The sequence below is a fragment of the Halichoerus grypus genome, chromosome 3, assembly GCF_964656455.1.
Source record: "Halichoerus grypus chromosome 3, mHalGry1.hap1.1, whole genome shotgun sequence".
NCBI lineage: Eukaryota > Metazoa > Chordata > Mammalia > Carnivora > Phocidae > Halichoerus > Halichoerus grypus.
Genome location: NC_135714.1, coordinates 103,785,006 through 103,802,085, shown reverse-complemented (window position 1 = coordinate 103,802,085; position 17,080 = coordinate 103,785,006). Strand labels below are relative to the sequence as shown.

General features: G+C 38.2%; 1 protein-coding gene across 1 annotated transcript in view; it reads left to right on the top strand.

Annotated features, from left to right (window-relative positions):
• Window positions 1-17,080, top strand: part of TRPC3 (transient receptor potential cation channel subfamily C member 3) — a 71,627-nt gene that overhangs the window by 30,715 nt on the left and 23,832 nt on the right. The window contains exons 4-8 of the mRNA XM_078069195.1: window positions 5,376-5,540; window positions 9,262-9,478; window positions 11,468-11,701; window positions 13,780-14,044; window positions 16,846-17,041. Of these exons, the coding sequence (XP_077925321.1) occupies window positions 5,376-5,540; window positions 9,262-9,478; window positions 11,468-11,701; window positions 13,780-14,044; window positions 16,846-17,041 (1,077 nt within the window). The remainder of the gene's footprint in view (window positions 1-5,375; window positions 5,541-9,261; window positions 9,479-11,467; window positions 11,702-13,779; window positions 14,045-16,845; window positions 17,042-17,080) is intronic.

Here is a 17,080-nt window from a genome sequence, read left to right as displayed (position 1 = left end):
AAATCAAGAGTCAGATGCCCAACTGACTGAGCCACCCAGGTGCCCTGATCTCCACGTGAATTTAATGTTTATGTGAGAAAGAATTTTCTAATACAAAAGTAGTCAAATAACAAAGCAAAAAGGTAAATAATCTGACAACATACAACTTAAAACTTCTGTACACAGAAAAATCATAAACAAAAAGGTAAAGGGCAATGTGAGAAAGGTATAATTTCTCAATTCTAACATACAAAAGATTGATATTCTTAATGTCCAAAGAGCTCAAACAAATTTTTAAGAAAAATTTCTAGAGCTCTGCAGAAAAATAAGCAAAGGGCTTGAATGGGCAACTCACAGAAAATTCAAATGGCTAACATATTTAAAATTGTCAAACCCTCTAGTACTAAAATAAATGCATCCTAATATGCAAATAACATTTCCTGTCTCTCAAATTTTTAAAGAATAAAAAATATTCTCAATGCTGTTGGTGTAATGGGCAATCTTATGCTCCTACTGAGGAACAAACAATAATGCGTTCTCTATCAGGGAGTGGATGTTTTAGATTATTCATCCCAGAATCATTTCTGAGGAGTCTCAAAGGTAAATAATAAAACTGGAAAGATAGTAAATATTATTACTGTTTGCAGAGTTACCCATGTTTTTCTACAAAAGAGAATGGAATAGAGTGAAAGATGAAATTTGATTTTTTTGAAAGAGTACAAGAAGATTAAGTTTTAGGCAAAAACATCAATTATTTTCCAGTTAGAATAATTGATTATTTACTTCCCCCCAAAAGCTCTGAGTTTTAATTCTACCTGTACCTCTGCCTTCTCTGCGACTTGAGGATGAACATCAATCCCTTCTCCCCCATAGAAATAATGAGAGCTTCACCTGCTTCTAGTAAGTAAGCTCTGTCTATTCTAAGAAAGTCCTTGACAAAGTTAAAAGATACTAGAAGTTGATAAATCATCGAATGTGGAAAACTGGGCTATTGAGAAAGAGAGAATTTCCTGGGTTGTTCCTCTTTGTTCTCTTATTTCTTCCATGGTGAGATTAGATTTAACTATAGAAATATCATCTAGAAAAGAGACATGCAGCAATATATGCACATAAAATTACCCATTGTGTATGAAGAAATTGTGCTTTCCCTAATTCCAAAAATTGAGCAATGCAATGTGAGTGGTAAATATACTGCAGAGACCTTGGGCAGGGTGCATGTGCTGGCCGGTGCGGTCCTGAGTCCTACAATTGGGCAGCCTCTTGGCCAGGTTCGTGCCCGGCACCAAGAAAGAACAGAACATTTTGCGCTCTGGGTTTGAAATCCAGCAAACTTATACAATGTAAATTTTCGGTTTATACTTCACAACTCAGAACTTTAAAAAGAAGTTGAATGAAGTAGCTTTTATTCATAGCAGTATTTTAAATGGTATGAGCTGTGCCTCCAACCATGTCATTAAAAACAAACACAGGGGTGCCTGGGTGGCTCAGTCGTTAAGCATCTGCCTTCAGCTCAGGTCATGATCCCAGGGTCCTGGGATTGAGCCCCGCATCGGGCTTCCTGCTCAGTGGGAAGCCTGCTTCTCCCTCTCCCACTCCCCCTGCTTGTGTTCCCTCTCTCCCTGTGTCTCTGTCAAATAAATAAAATCTTTAAAACAAAACAAAACAAAAACAGAGTGTTCCTACCGTGTTTTTGTACAACAGTAGTCCCGTGAAGATAGTTCTTGTAAGGGCTGATTTGATAATAAGACAGTGTAACGTGAATTTTTTTTAAGTTGAAAATTATCTCATTGTTTTCCATTAACCTGCCCTGATCAGCGGTTCCATTTACAATGTTAGTCATTTGGCAGGAAAAAAAAAATGTTCTCAATGCTATGGTAGTTTTGTTCCATTGAAAGGTTGAGATTTTCTTGTGGGTCAGGGATTCTCCTTTTAAATCAGAAAACCTCAAATAAGGGCATTATTTTTGTAATGATTTCAATTTGCTGGTCCACTGAAGTTAGGATGCAGCATACAAATGTATCCAACTGGCTATGACTGGTGTGGCAGCATAGGAAGTGGTAAACAATTTTAAGAGATCAAGGTCACCGCCCCATTTTGAAGTCCTTGAAAAGAGCAAAACTCATCTCCCAGAGGGATTAACTTTTTCCCCTCACTTGTTACTATTGTATTGATTTTATTCTTTGTTTCTTTTAACGTTCCTTGTGTGCTTGCATTAGGATTTTAAATTATTGGAGGAAAATATCTATTTGTGTTTTCTTCCTGTGAATTGGAAGGGATGAACAGATACCATACGCTGGTGTCTTACTATCTCAATTAAGAAGAGAGTAGAATTAACAGTATGGGAAATATAGATGTGAAGCCGAATTTTAAAGTGTAACAAGTAAGATGCAAACACCACAATTTGGGCTAATATTTAACATATATTAAGTGTTTGCACTGTATTGTACAAGTCACAATGGGTCGAAGATTTATCATTATATAATGCCATATGGAAAGCACTGATTTCCATCAAGTCTTTAAGGGCTGTGTAACCTATATACAATGTAACTAATGCCATAAAGCACATATTCAAGTTTGAAGATGATCTGGAAGAGGAGGAGCAAGAAGAGGGAACCATACTGCAACATTAATATTTCTGTCCTCAAGAGTTTAAAACCTAAGAAAGAAAGGCTGGACACTCACAAAAGCGAAATTTGTCCATCAATTCTATATGGACCCATGTCCACCTGTCTCTGAACTTTATGGGGATTTTCTGTCTTGTAGAAAACCTTGGCCTATAAAAAAGTGCATGTTGACTTCCCAAGTGGTAATCTGATTCGAGGACATTATCTATTCCACCTGTAGATTTCTCTGAATGCACTATTCCCCCTCCTCAGCTGAGCCTAGTTGGAGTCACAGGACGGCTTTTTATTTGCATCTGTCCAACCTCTCACAATGCAGACCCTCCAAACAGCAGGACATTCAGACCAACATTCAAACTAGTACTATTTTAAATGTTGATTATTTATCTTGGCAAGCATAAGGAGACTGTCTCCATTTTTTTAAAGAATTATTTATTTAATTGAGGGAAAGAATGTGAGCGAGTGAGCAAGCCTGGAGGTGGGGAAGGGGCAGAGGGAGAGAGATAATCTCAAGCAGACTTACCGCTGAGCGTGGAGCCCGATGTGGGGCTGGATCCCGTGATGACCCCGATATCATGACCTGAGCCTAAATCAAGAGTTGGACGTTTAACCCACTGAGCCACCCAGGTGCCCCTCCATTTTTTCTTTCACGTTTATTGAGAGTGTGCCCTAGAACAGGACCCGCTTATCACTTAATGCATACTGATGCTTCCATTTTCACTTTATTCTACCAAATACCTAACACAGTGCCTGACTCACAGGAAGAGCTTACATTTTGAAGAGTGAATGAATAAATGAATAAATGACATTTAGGAACTCCGAGGGGATGAGGATTTTTAACACAGAAGGAGGGATAAAGCAGGAAGGAGATGATCCACTAAGTATAGAGGCAGAAGTGGAAGTTTGGCAAAGTTCTCAACAAGAACCCTACCTAGAAAGTTGTCACCAAGACCCCAGGGCTTTCAGCCTTGATCGTATTTTATCATAAGTTCAAATAATGACTGTATTGATCGAAAATTGGAGGAGTGACTGGATCTTGATTCTGGAAAGGAGATCTAATATAGACCTAGCTGCTAGCAGTGACCAGTAAGTGAGCTCTAGGACCTGGGATTTTTAGAATTGAATTGAAAGACATTTATAAAATACGCTTTTTCACACTGAACTTGTTAAGTGAGAAAAGATAGCATCTTCTTTGTAGTACTTTAAATCTCCCAAATCCTCTCAGTCTGTATTATTGAAATAAATTCAGTTAAGTACTTCAGATCTATTATTTGTAAACTCATCCTTACCACATCTACCAGGATAAGACCCCCTTGTGCCCAGGGGGCACACGCGTCACCAGAGTGGCTATCAACGGACTTCCCAGAGGGCAGGTACACACAGGGGCAAAAGTAGGGACTTGGGAGAAATTGTGTCTCTACTGCCTACCCTGGGGGGTGAGGTTTTATTTTTTAATTTTATTATTATTTTTTAATTAGAAGAGCTAATGAGAAACTACACACCAGTGAGTAGAAACCTGTTCATTTTCTTGTAGGCGTGTAATTGATAAATAGCCAGATAACTTGAGGAATTGCCTAGAGTTGCTAACAATCATTAGGATCATTAACTAGAATTTGATTAAAGATGAACCCTTCATGGGTGGAGACTGTGGCTGTTTTCCTTGCCTCTAAGAGTTTGCAAAAAACATTTCACGAGTACTTCCTAACATGTTCATTGTTATTTTTTTATTTTGTTTTTTAGAAGATAGTGATACCTTGATTTTTGTGTTGCTAAATACACTTTAAAAAAATATGTTGGTACTCATAGTTGATTTGTGAATGACCCTGAATAATTTCTAAGCTTGGGCAAAGTGTACCTGGTCATTCAAAGACAGGCATATCCAGTCACAAATGGGCACCTGTTGATGTAGGGGCCTTTTCACATGAGCCTGACTACAGATACATTCTGCTACCTGAATAAGGACAGGCCTTTAGTGAAATCCCAGTCCCTCTGAATAGATGCTGGCAGATGACCTAGTGAAACCAGATGGCAAAATAAAATGGCAGGGCTGAAATAAATATAATTTGCTCAGTTTTTCCTGGTTAGAACTGTAGTTACAAAAGAACTGTTGGAGATACATGTTTGTGGTTTTTAACCTGTGAGAGAAACAGCAACAAAAAGGACAGATTACTGAAATAGGAAGGCAGGGACATTTGATGCCAGTTCCTGGAGCCAGTGCAAGTGTGGACCAAGCATAATTCTTGCCAGTTTCATTGGCTTTTTGCAGATCTTTGCAGATTTGCAGTGGTAGTACATACGTATACATAGGGCATGCTGTGTATATATTTTCCATACATGTAGCATTTTAGGAATTGCTTATGAAACTTGACACATTTTTCTTTAAGCTGTAGTCTACACTAAACCAAATGACTATTCTTTTCCATTTTGGACCAAAAGCAAGTAAGCGGGCAGACAGCAGGATGGGACACATTTTCACAAAGGAGAGCATATGTCACCTAGATTCTGGAGAGGAATTTGTGAATTACGGAGAATTTCAATCAGAAAGAACTGTAATTAAGGACAACATCAATTTTACCCTCTTGTTGCCAACTTTAATTCTACTAGTTCTGAAGCAGTTTTGGGAAATGGAGGGAAGGTAAAGGAAAATATTACCAGAAACTTCTAGTGCCTATATTCCAGAAAAGTACACATTAATATCCTTAGGATACACGTGCATTCAGTAGTTGAAGTGTCCCTAATGGCACAGTAGTAACCTTCGTCTCTTTCTGCCGACAGTTTGTGGCTCACCCCAACTGTCAGCAGCAGCTCTTGACAATCTGGTATGAGAACCTCTCAGGCCTGCGGGAACAGACCATAGCTATCAAGTGTCTGGTTGTGCTGGTTGTGGCCTTGGGCCTTCCGTTTCTCGCCATCGGCTACTGGATCGCACCGTGCAGCAGGGTACGTGTTTTTCCTCATCCATTTCCTCTGGGGTTGGTGTACCATGTGCTTTGGGGATGAAAAAAGAAAAGCTCCCTCCTTAAGGCTCTTATCAGTTTTATCCTGAATGGTAATTGACTCCAGAACACAAATGCTACTTTTTTAATGACTGGATCAATTCAAATAAGGGATGAAAAAGGATCTGGTACTAGTGGGGTAGTTCACATTTGAAGGTGTATAATACTTATTAGGCTTTTAAGATAAAATCCCCATGGTAGTCAAGAGGAAAAGCTGCCTGAGTGAGGTAGCACTTTTTTTTTTAAATTTTATTTTATTATGTTAATCACCATACGTTACATCATTAGTTTTTGATGTAGTGTTCCATGATTCATTGTTTGCGTATAACACCCAGTGCTCCATTCAGTACGTGCCCTCCTTAATATCCATCACCAGGCTAACCCATCCCCCCACCCCCCTCCCCTCTAGAACCCTCAGTTTGTTTCTCAGAGTCCATAGTCTCTCATGGTTCGTCTCCCCCTCCGATTACCCCTCCCTTCATTTTTCCCTTCCTACTATATTTTTCTTTTTTTTTTTTAACATATAATGTATTATTTGTTTCAGAGGTACAGGTCTGTGATTCATCAGTCTTATACAATTCACAGTGCTCACCATAGCACATACCCTCCCCAATGTCTATTACCCAGCCACCCCATCCCTCCCACCCCCCACCACTCCAGCAACCCTGAGTTTGTTTCCTGAGATTAAGAATTCCTCATATCAGTGAGATCATATGATACATGTCTTTCTCTGATTGACTTATTTTGTTTAGCCTGATAGCCTCTAGTTCCATCCACGTCGTTGCAAATGGCAAGATTTCATGTTTTTTTTTGATGGCTGCATAATATTCCATTGTGTGTGTGTGTATATATATATATATATATATATATATATATATATATATATACCACCTCTTCTTTATCCATTCGTCTGTTGATGGACATCTTGTCTCTTTCCATAGTTTGGCTATTGTGGACACTGCTGCTATAAACATTGGGGTGCACGTACCCCTTCGGACCACTATATTTGTATCTTTGGGGTAAATATGAGGTAGCAATTTTGCTGATTCTATTGACAGCTTAATAAACAGAGAGCCAACTGAGTTGGCCTGTGTGAGGAGAACAACCCTACGGCAGTGGTACCAAGAAACAGTGAACCTGAGAACTGGAAGGGCAACTCGTTGGAACCTGTCAAGAATCTGAGGTTGAGTGTATTAAGTATGGTCACGAATAGTGGTTTGTCGTTTGACAGTTAATTTGAAGAATTCAAGAGAGTGCATGCCAGGTTTCCTCAGCCCTTTATTTCTTCAGAAGATTCTAAAAAAGGTAGAATTTGGATTTGGGGGCTTAGGATTTTTTAGATTATTTATCTCTTTAATTTTGCCTGACTCGTTTTTTCACTACCTCCATCCCTCTCAACTTTACTAGTATAGACTCAATTTAATTGTGCCTCAGAGATCCTCTGAACAAGATATAGGAAGGAATACTAGTCACGCTAACAGAATGTGTATTAGGTTAATAAAGGGCACCACCAGGGAGAAGAAGCCATTGTGAGATCCTTTAATCCTGTTTTTATATTCCACAATCTGGTTTCGTTTAAATCGGAGGCAGTTTCAGGAAAAATGAGTCAAGGCCACTTACAAACGATTCTGGAAATCTGTCAGCTCTCTGGCTCAATCGTCTTTCTGGCAGAGTGAGGCCCGCTCTCATATACACGTGAGGCTATTCATCCGTCTCACTTCATTGTTGAGCTGCCCGTGCAACTGAAGGCAGAAAGTTTGTCATTGTGATCAGTTTTGATGACTCAACTAAGTTCCTTTATTATGTATCATGGGAAAGTACCTTATGATTCCTCCAATATATAAACCCTGAAGACTAAAATCTCTAAGTGATGAGCCAAAATCACTTCCCATGCATATAATTTTCCTTTCTGAGGGAAATGACTTGGAAAGGTCAGATTTCTAAGTGTTCATCTTTGGGGACAGCTTAATCAGTTAAAACATTGAAGTCCACTACTTTTTACTCTTCATTTATAAAAGTGCAGTGTGTGGTGAACTCTCTGTCTGGCGGGGAGGGTTAAAGGAGGGAATTGAGTCATTTTTTTTTTTTAAGATTGTATTTATTTATTTATTTGACAGAGAGACACAGCAAGAGAGGGAACACAAGCAGGGGGAGTGGGAGAGGGAGAAGCAGGCTTCCCGCTGAGCAGGGAGCCCGATGCGGGGCTCAATCCCAGGACCCTGGGACCATGACCTGAGCTGAAGGCAGACGCTTAATGACTGAGCCACTCAGGCACCCCTGAATTGAATCATTTCTGGAGCCCACATTTATACCTGCCATATACCACCTAGCCTGTGGCAAAAAGTACATAGCAAGAGCTCCCCACATATATCCCCTTTTTAAGACAGGCATGCTGCTTTATTTTCATGTTATTTAAAGTTAAAAGATCAGCCTTGATGAGAAACAGACTTGGCAGCTCCCAAGAAGTCACTGTGTGCTACAGATGAGCTCCCCCAAATGTGTCTCTTTGCAGCTGCAGAACAGCACAGTGATGTGTAAATGTGTTGTTTATTTTTCTATGTCTAATATGGAAAATGTGACATTTGTGTGTCTGCATTCATGTTCAACTCCAGAAATGCTTAACATTCTTTGGTTATTTGTTGACATCAAATTAAGGTTCCGGACATACAAAAACATTTGTTTGAAGTTGCAGTCTCTCAAATGTGAACCTTGGTAGTTTTTAAGGTCACAGACTGAGTTTGAAAGTTGGTTCTGAGTATGTAGACTAGAGAACTTATTTGATAAATCTACCAAATGTACCTAATTCTTGGGCTACAGAGGCCCTTGGGACAGGCAGAATTGTTTTTCATTTCTACTAGAACATGGGGCTTTTAAGGACATTATATCACATGGAATTTTAAAGGAGTTACCTTAAAATAATTATGCACTGAACTTTAGAGATGCTTTGGTACTATTTATATGATTTTCCAAACTCAGGGCTGACTTAATTAAGTTAACCTACTTAGAGGTTTTACTTACTGTATATCTCCTTCTTCTTATTGAGGTAATAACACATAAAATATTTACTTGATTCTAGTATCTTCTCCCTTTTTTTTCACAGCATACAAAGTGCAGCTTGATTTCAGAATATTTAGAAGTGAGAATGAAAATTTATTTCTGCAGTAGTAAGGTTTTGAATCTTCAGAGTCCTTGTTAGGTCCTACAAACCCATCATAACACTTCAGTTATAAATGAATGGGTCTCCAAACTCATAACATTTCAGTTATAAAGCAATAAAGAATACACACTACAGATTTGGAGTTTCTCTTCCTAGACTCTCAAAACCTAGATGTTGATTGCATAGTATTTCATGTAAAAATAAGAATAACCAGCATATGCCTTGTGATTTTCAGAAAGGCATCTGTGTATGCAGTCGACCCTAAGACAAATTGGGTATTTAGAAACAATGAAGTTTGAAGACTTCTTAAATTATTCTTGGAGGAAGCATCCCCTAAAAGGAGTAGTTTTCATAATGTATAGCTCTTCACAAACAGAAGTAGAATTTTGAAAGTCTTCTGATTTCATTTATTTTTTTTTAATCCTGTATAGTCATTTTCAAAAGCGGAAGCCAAGTTTTCCAAAGTAAAAGTTTCTTCTTCTTTGTCTGTTTGTTTGTTGTCCTACAGCTGGGGAAAATTCTACGAAGCCCTTTTATGAAGTTTGTAGCACATGCTGCTTCTTTCATCATCTTCCTGGGACTGCTTGTGTTCAACGCCTCAGACAGATTTGAAGGCATCACCACGCTGCCCAATATCACTGTTATTGACTATCCCAAGCAGATCTTCAGGGTGAAAACCACCCAGTTCACGTGGACTGAGATGCTAATTATGGTCTGGGTTCTTGGTGAGCTTACTATTTTAAATATTCTAATTTCTACCAAAAAATAGTGTCTATGTAATGATATCTTTTTTATCTAAAATGTTATCGTGCGTTATATGGTGACAACATTATCATTGTAAGATAAGCAGAAGAGCAAAATAATTGAATAATTTGGCAGCTTGATAATACTGAAAGGTATCCCTTAACACTAAATAAAAATTTTTATGAGTAACAAGAGCCTAGTTATAAATACACCACGTTTCTAACTTTAATTATTGAGAAATGTAAATTTAAAAAAATGTGACTCACCATGATGATCAAATTAATTGAAATACTTGTGAAATAAACGGGTAGCAGTTAACTGATGATTAAAGAACATTTTTTGTTTTCATTTCAGAGGTTTTTTTACGAGAGTTTCCGTTTTCAGAATGCTTGTTACTTCACCTTACAATAGTGCATTTTTTTGCTTTTTAAAATTTTTATTAGCAAAGTGTAGTTGACATGCAATGTTATATTAGTTTCAGGTGTACAACATCGTGATTTGACAAGTCTGTATATTACTCAGTGCTCCCCACGATAAGTGTAGTCTCCATGCAATGTTATTACGATATTATTGACTATATTCCCTGTGCTGTACTTTTTAGCTCCATGACTTATTTATTTTATTAGCTAGAAGTTTGTATACCTCTTAATGTCCTTTTTCTCCTACCTGCCCCCCCCAACTGACCTCCCCTCTGGCAGCCACCACTTTGTTCTCTGTATTGAAGAGTCTGTTGTTGTTCATTTGTTTTGAATTTTAGATTCTACATGGAGGTGAAATCATATGGTATTTCTTTCTCTGACTTCTTTCACTTACTATGTACCCTCTAAGTCCATCCATGTTGTCACAAATCTAAGATCTCACTTGTTTTTATGGCTGAGTAATATTCCAGTGCTTTGTGTGTGTGTGTGTGTGTGTGTGTGTGTATATATATATATATATATATATATATATATATATATATATATCACATCTTTATCCATCCATCAACCAATGGATGTTTAGGTTGCTTTCATATCTTGGCTCACAAGAGCCCATTTTGAATAGCTATGTTAAAGTTAAAAACTTGAAGCCATGAGAGGGAAAAAAATGGAGGTAGGAACTCATTTATCTATCCATCACTAATCCAGGTCACTTTATTCTAGTCTCTCTGTTTTACCCAGAGTGTTTTTGGTATTGTCTCAGTTCCTGAATTAATAGGTTGGTTATTCCCCTCATTCACTCCTGTGGACTCAACTTGCATCAAATAATTATTTTATAAATTTTATTTTGAGCTATGACATTTTTTAAAATTCCACAATATCTTCCCCTTACATGGTCAGGACAAGTTGTTAAATTGGAATATTTGGCCCCCTTCTCCCAGAATGGCATTTTCTGCTTTCCATTTCTTCACAGTGTCCTAGGGCCCCTGCTTAAGGGTTCCTTCTTTTTCCAGTGATATTCCTCACCTCCCTGGCATGAAACTAGAAAGAGGAGAGAAGGTAGGGGAGTGACGTAAGTGTTCCTGTGTGATTGGGAAACTGATCTTGTTAAGAGTTTATAATAAGTTTCTCATTTAGGGGTTTATTTCACCAATAATTACTATGGTGTGATGACCATTGGGATCCACAAAGATGAACTTTCTCCTCTTCCCCCAAAAGTCTCATAGGGCAAAATCATTTGACTTAAAGAGTCTTCTTTGCTTATTTTCCTTCCCTCTTTCCTGCCCACCACTCTGCATAAGTAGCACCATTGCTGGTGCCAAATGTAGAACTATGCTTCTCCAAATTCTAATTCTGACTTATTTGAAGATTTTTCCTCCACTTAACTCTGCCCAGGGCCTCAGGGAGCTGAACAAGAGCTGGTGCTTGGTGGTGCCTAGTATGATGTGCCTTATCTATGGAGCCTTTTCTAGATGGGGACTGATGGGGGACAAAGTAACATCTTCTCAGTCTAAGCTGTAAGAAGTAATCTGTACCTTCCGTGTGTGACAGGAATGATGTGGTCTGAGTGTAAGGAGCTCTGGCTGGAAGGACCTAGGGAGTATATTTTGCAGTTGTGGAATGTGTTGGACTTTGGGATGCTCTCCATCTTCATTGCTGCTTTCACGGCCAGATTCCTAGCTTTCCTTCAGGCGACAAAAGCACAACAGTATGTGGACAGTTATGTCCAAGAGAGCGACCTCAGTGAAGTTACACTTCCACCAGAGATCCAGTATTTCACTTACGGTAAGTTATTAACTACAGGCTCCTCATATGAAGGGTCCTCAGAAAAGGTACTGAAACCACATTTTGGAAGGAAGTGTCCATCTGTTTAATATGAGATGTGTGTTGAATGTATATGAACAGAGGAGAGAGCATGAGCTTTGGAACTGTACAAAACTGGATTCCTGGCGAGGCTACGACTCTCCCTTGCTGTGTGTGACTTTGTTCAAGTTAATTTCCTTCTCTGTGTCTCAGTTTTCAAATTTATACAAAGAAGATGTTGCAAGGTAGGAGAAAATTATCTTTAAGCCTAACGACATAATTACTCTCATATATTGTGAAGGTATGAAACTGTCTTAATTAGGGGGAAAAAATAGTTTGAGAAACTGATTGAGGTGGAAGATGAATCCCTGAGAGTGTGGTTCAGAGGAGATAAACTGACCGTTGACCACCTGCTCTGCAGGTGAAGTGAACAAAAACTCAACAGAGGCAGGAACTAGAAGCCAAAGTGACATGACAATGTAAGCTCTGGAGAACAGGCAGAAATACTGGGGTGAATGTCCTGCCCCTCAACACGAGGTGGAAGGGAATTCATGCCTAACTTCTCTGTATCATGAAGAGCAGGGAGACCCCAGCTGATAACCAGTGTGTAAGGATATTGACTCCTTCCTTGCCCAGCACAAACCAGTGGTAAGCGATGTGAGCCTCCCCTCCCTTGAGGCCAGATTGGGGAGGTGCGATTAGCAGATTTTCATGTAGTTGCACAATCTTAAATCTGGAAAGGACTTTAGAAATTTATTACCTACCCCTTATTTTACTGATAAGGAAACTCAGGCACAGAGTTCAAATGTGTTCTGATTGTGAAGAATAATTGTTTATAAATGTAATTAAGGCTTACATTGTGATAAGTACAAGTGGCATGTTAACATTGAAGAAGACTGGGTGCTTGCTCAAAAATATAAAATGTACATTTCACACATTGTGAACTTTAAACACGTTATCTCCTATTGTCAGCAAACAAAGATTTTTATATGCCAAGGACACCAGATCAAATGAGTAAATGATTACCATTTATAATTAAAGAATTAGCTTAAATTGTATTTTTGTATAATATCTATCCTATTTCAATAACCTATTTATTTAAATTTATTAATGTGTATCTAATGATTGTCATCTGGAGGGAAATTTGTGAGTTCAGGATTTACTTCTTATTGTGTGTATGATTTTGATCAAGTATTTAGCCTTTTTAAGTCTTGGTTTCTGCATCTCTAAGGAGCGGATAATAATAACATCAAATCCATAGAGTTATAGGAACACTCAATAAATGTTAACTTTTGTTGTTGCAAATGTCTACAATGTATCCATTCTTCTGGAAGTGACTCAGTTTGCACAAAATTAGCCACATAGTATTTCATTGACCTTCCAGGGAAATGAGTATCCAGTAGTCTGCTGTGAACTTACTAAGTGATCTTGAAAGGGGTGGGTCCTCATTTAGAATCTGTATCCCAAATTTTTGCACCTCAGTAGCATTTTACATTTTCCAGGAACAAGTCATACTGCTCAGATATCACACCGACAGCACCAGTGTGATTCAGTTGACATTCTTACTTCTCATAATATGACATTTTACTTGCACAAACTGTTAGATGAACTAATTTCCCTATGAAATATGAAAAAGAAGTTTTGCGCCAACTGAGCCTACAGGATGACAGAACAGTTGGTCAATAAATCTAGTAACTGAGCGGATAAATTAGTCAAGTCTGTTGTTTTGTCATTCTGGACACAGTCTGTCTCTGATGAAGGGTTTTAACCTCTTTCTTTATCTTTTGTATTTGATTCTGTTTCTACTCAATGTGAAGCAGGCTTAGTATCTTTATAATAGTGTTTCCTCCATTAAAAGATTCCATGTGAGTGTGGAATTCATATGTTTCTGGTTTAACATGAAAAACAGTGCCTGGACAGTTAATTAAATCTAGAGTAGTTTCAACCAAGATAAAAACCACCTACCTAAAAAATAGATATTATTTAAGGTATTTATTTTGCATGGCTAACAATGCCTAGGAAGTTCCATTTCTAATCTCTCTCTCTCTCTCTTTTTCTAGCCAGAGATAAATGGCTCCCTTCTGACCCTCAGATCATATCTGAAGGCCTCTATGCTATAGCTGTTGTGCTCAGCTTCTCTCGGATCGCATACATCCTTCCTGCAAATGAGAGCTTCGGCCCCTTGCAGATCTCTCTTGGAAGGACTGTGAAGGACATTTTCAAGTTCATGGTCCTCTTTATTATGGTCTTTCTTGCCTTTATGATTGGCATGTTCATACTGTATTCTTACTACCTTGGAGCTAAAGTAAATGCTGCTTTTACCACGTAAGTAAAACATCTTATGAAAAAGGTACGATGAAGAGAATTTCTAACAAATCTAGATGAAGCAAACACACAAAAAATTCAGAAATCCTAATAAAGATGTTTTTAAGGGGAAAAAATCCATTGAAAACAATGCTTATGTGTGATTACATTGCTCCAAAGGCTTGTTTCTTTGAGCTTAGTAAGTGTTTGACCACGAAACGGAATCAGAATTTGAAAAATCCTAGACAAAACTGACTATTTTGAGCGAATTGGGCAGCAAATTTTTAATACTGGGTGTCCCTTACATTATGTATGACATTAAACTTAGTTTCATCATTTTGTAGCCATTACTATTCAAAAAAGAAGCATTGTCTTTTATTTTAATGTATCATTAATCAGTACAGGAGGTGAGTAAGAAGAAATTAGAGCTAAACGTTGTACCGCTCACTGTAACTCTAAAATCACTTCCTTCCTGTGGCGACACTGGTTTCTGCACTGGGGACTCACCTTGCCTGGGAAGTCTTTCTTGATTAAACTTCCTTAGTCACTGTCCCTTGAAGTTCCCTCAGCATGGAGACATCCAGTTGTGAGATCCTCTCACTCATTGGTGCCTAGTGGTCAAGACGTGGGCCCTCATTTTTACTGTAGTCATTCCAGGTAGGGAGGTCGTAAGCCCTCCCTGCCTCACTTTGTACCCTGTCGTGCCACGACTGGAAAGAATCTAGACCTTCGATAAGTTCCCTGCAGACTAAAATAGAATATTAAGCCCTTTCAGGCATCTAAATTGTTTTGAGATGATTTTTTCCAAAGAGTTATATAGAGCAAGTCTTAGGGGTAAAAGAGAACTGAAACTCCCTTTATTGTAATGAAAAAAAAATCTGTTTGAACCCACTTGGGGAGGGACAGAGAGATCCTACACACAACACCACCCCTTTGAACTCTGTGAGAACTCATTTTATACAACCCACTGTGTTCACTGTTTCGTGTGAGGATGTGGCAACTTGATATGGTGAAAAGAATATAGGCTGGAAAATCAGGCAGATCTGGATGTGGATGCAGTCTCTGCTGGTTTCTGGTTGTGGTTTTGGTCAAGTTACTCAGCAGTCCTCAGTGTTAGTTTCCTTCTTTTTAAAATAAACACAATAAGGTTGGAATCAGGTTGTTGTGAGGATGATTTAAGGTCATTGATAGAAAGCCTCTTGCACACAGTAAGAGCTCAGGAACTGTCTGTGTCCTCCCCTTTTCCACTGTCTGCCTCTTCCCATACGTACAGTTTCTCAGGAATCTGTATTCTTGAAGTTAGAGGCGAGAAGGTCTGCAAAAGAACAAGACAAAGGAGTCAGAGAATTTGGGGATACTGTTACATTAATGGCAAGGAATGAAGAGATTATAGTTTTTCTTAGTCTCCTGCTACCATCTATGCTATAACATCACACAATGAAATGTTTTGTGATAGAGAGTAACTGCATAGAAGTAGGAACCTTTCTGTTCAACCTTCTACCCTCAGGGTCTAGCACACTTTCTAGAACATAATAGGTGTTCCATCAATATTTGCTTATTAATGGAATGAATAAACCAACTAGTACTAAAACCTGTAAATCTATAGAATTGTTGTTTAGAATCTGTTACAAATTTTTTTTTAAAAAAAGCACTGTTACCATAACTGTTTCTTTGGAAAAAGGACTGACTTGAACCTTCTGTGTAATGGAATTCTACACGTGTAATTGTTTAATTTAAGGATTATTTTTGTGGTTCACAAAGCAGTGAGTACAACTTGGTTATATGCCAAAACCAGGCAAATTCAGTTGGCAAAGTTCATTGAGGGGATAAAAGTTGGTAAATAATCTGGTAAGGGCCTAAGTGTTCACCGCTATGATGGAAGACTCAGGGAGTAAGTTATATAAATTAAAGGAAAAGACCAGGAATCTTTCAATCTGTTGCCTCCTTTTCATTTCCAGTTAAGTACAACTTTTAGGTAGGGAATATATTCTTGTGGCAAAAAATTCACAGAGTGGCATCTACAGTGAAAAGCATCTGTCCCCTTCTTCACCACTGGACCCCAGTCTCTTATTTCTCCTTAGTTCACAGAAGCAATGGTTTCTTTTCGATACTTTCAGAGATACTTTATACATAAACAAGAATATAAGTATTTGTAAACCCCTCTTTTTTAGTCAAATGATAGACTATTTCACTCTTGCTATGTCTTATTTTTTTACTGAATAGATCTCAGATATCATTTTATATAAACACGTGTAGATGGATCTGTCTCATTGTCCCAGTGGCCGCATACCATCCATCATATAGATGTCGGAATTATTTACCCACCCCCCCATTGATGGGTATTTAGGTGGTTTTCATTCTTCCCTGCTGCCACAGTACAGGGAATGTGTTTGTACGTACTTTTTTTTGAAGTGAGTATATAATTTTTATCCTGGCCTTGTTCTACTCCAGAAAACCTGATTTAAATGTCTAAACCACCGATAAAATCAACCCCCGAATTTCCATCCTTCTAGGAGAAAGGAATGGGTATCGTGGCATGACGTTCAGCTTTCCTCTGCTGAGTTGAGAGAATTTTCACCTGATGATAACTTCCAGAAAAGCTGGGCATTGGCACTATTTAATCACAAACTCCTGAAAACCTGAGAGAATGATTTCTATTAAATACTATGATAAAATAATTATACTCCTGGGGTTTATTATGATGATATTTAATGATGGCATTTTACCTCTGTACAGAATTCAGACCCTAACTTGTTTCTCTTTTGACTTTTTCATACTGAAAACTGTCAATTTATTTACTGTGTACCTTATTCTTTCAACAGTGTAGAAGAAAGTTTCAAGACTTTGTTTTGGTCGATATTTGGGTTATCTGAAGTCACTTCCGTTGTGCTCAAATACGATCACAAATTCATAGAGAATATTGGATACGTTCTTTATGGAATATACAATGTAACTATGGTGGTCGTTTTACTCAACATGTTAATTGCTATGATTAATAGCTCATATCAAGAAATTGAGGTAAACCTGCTTTCTATCCATGGTGTCTATTCTTGCCAT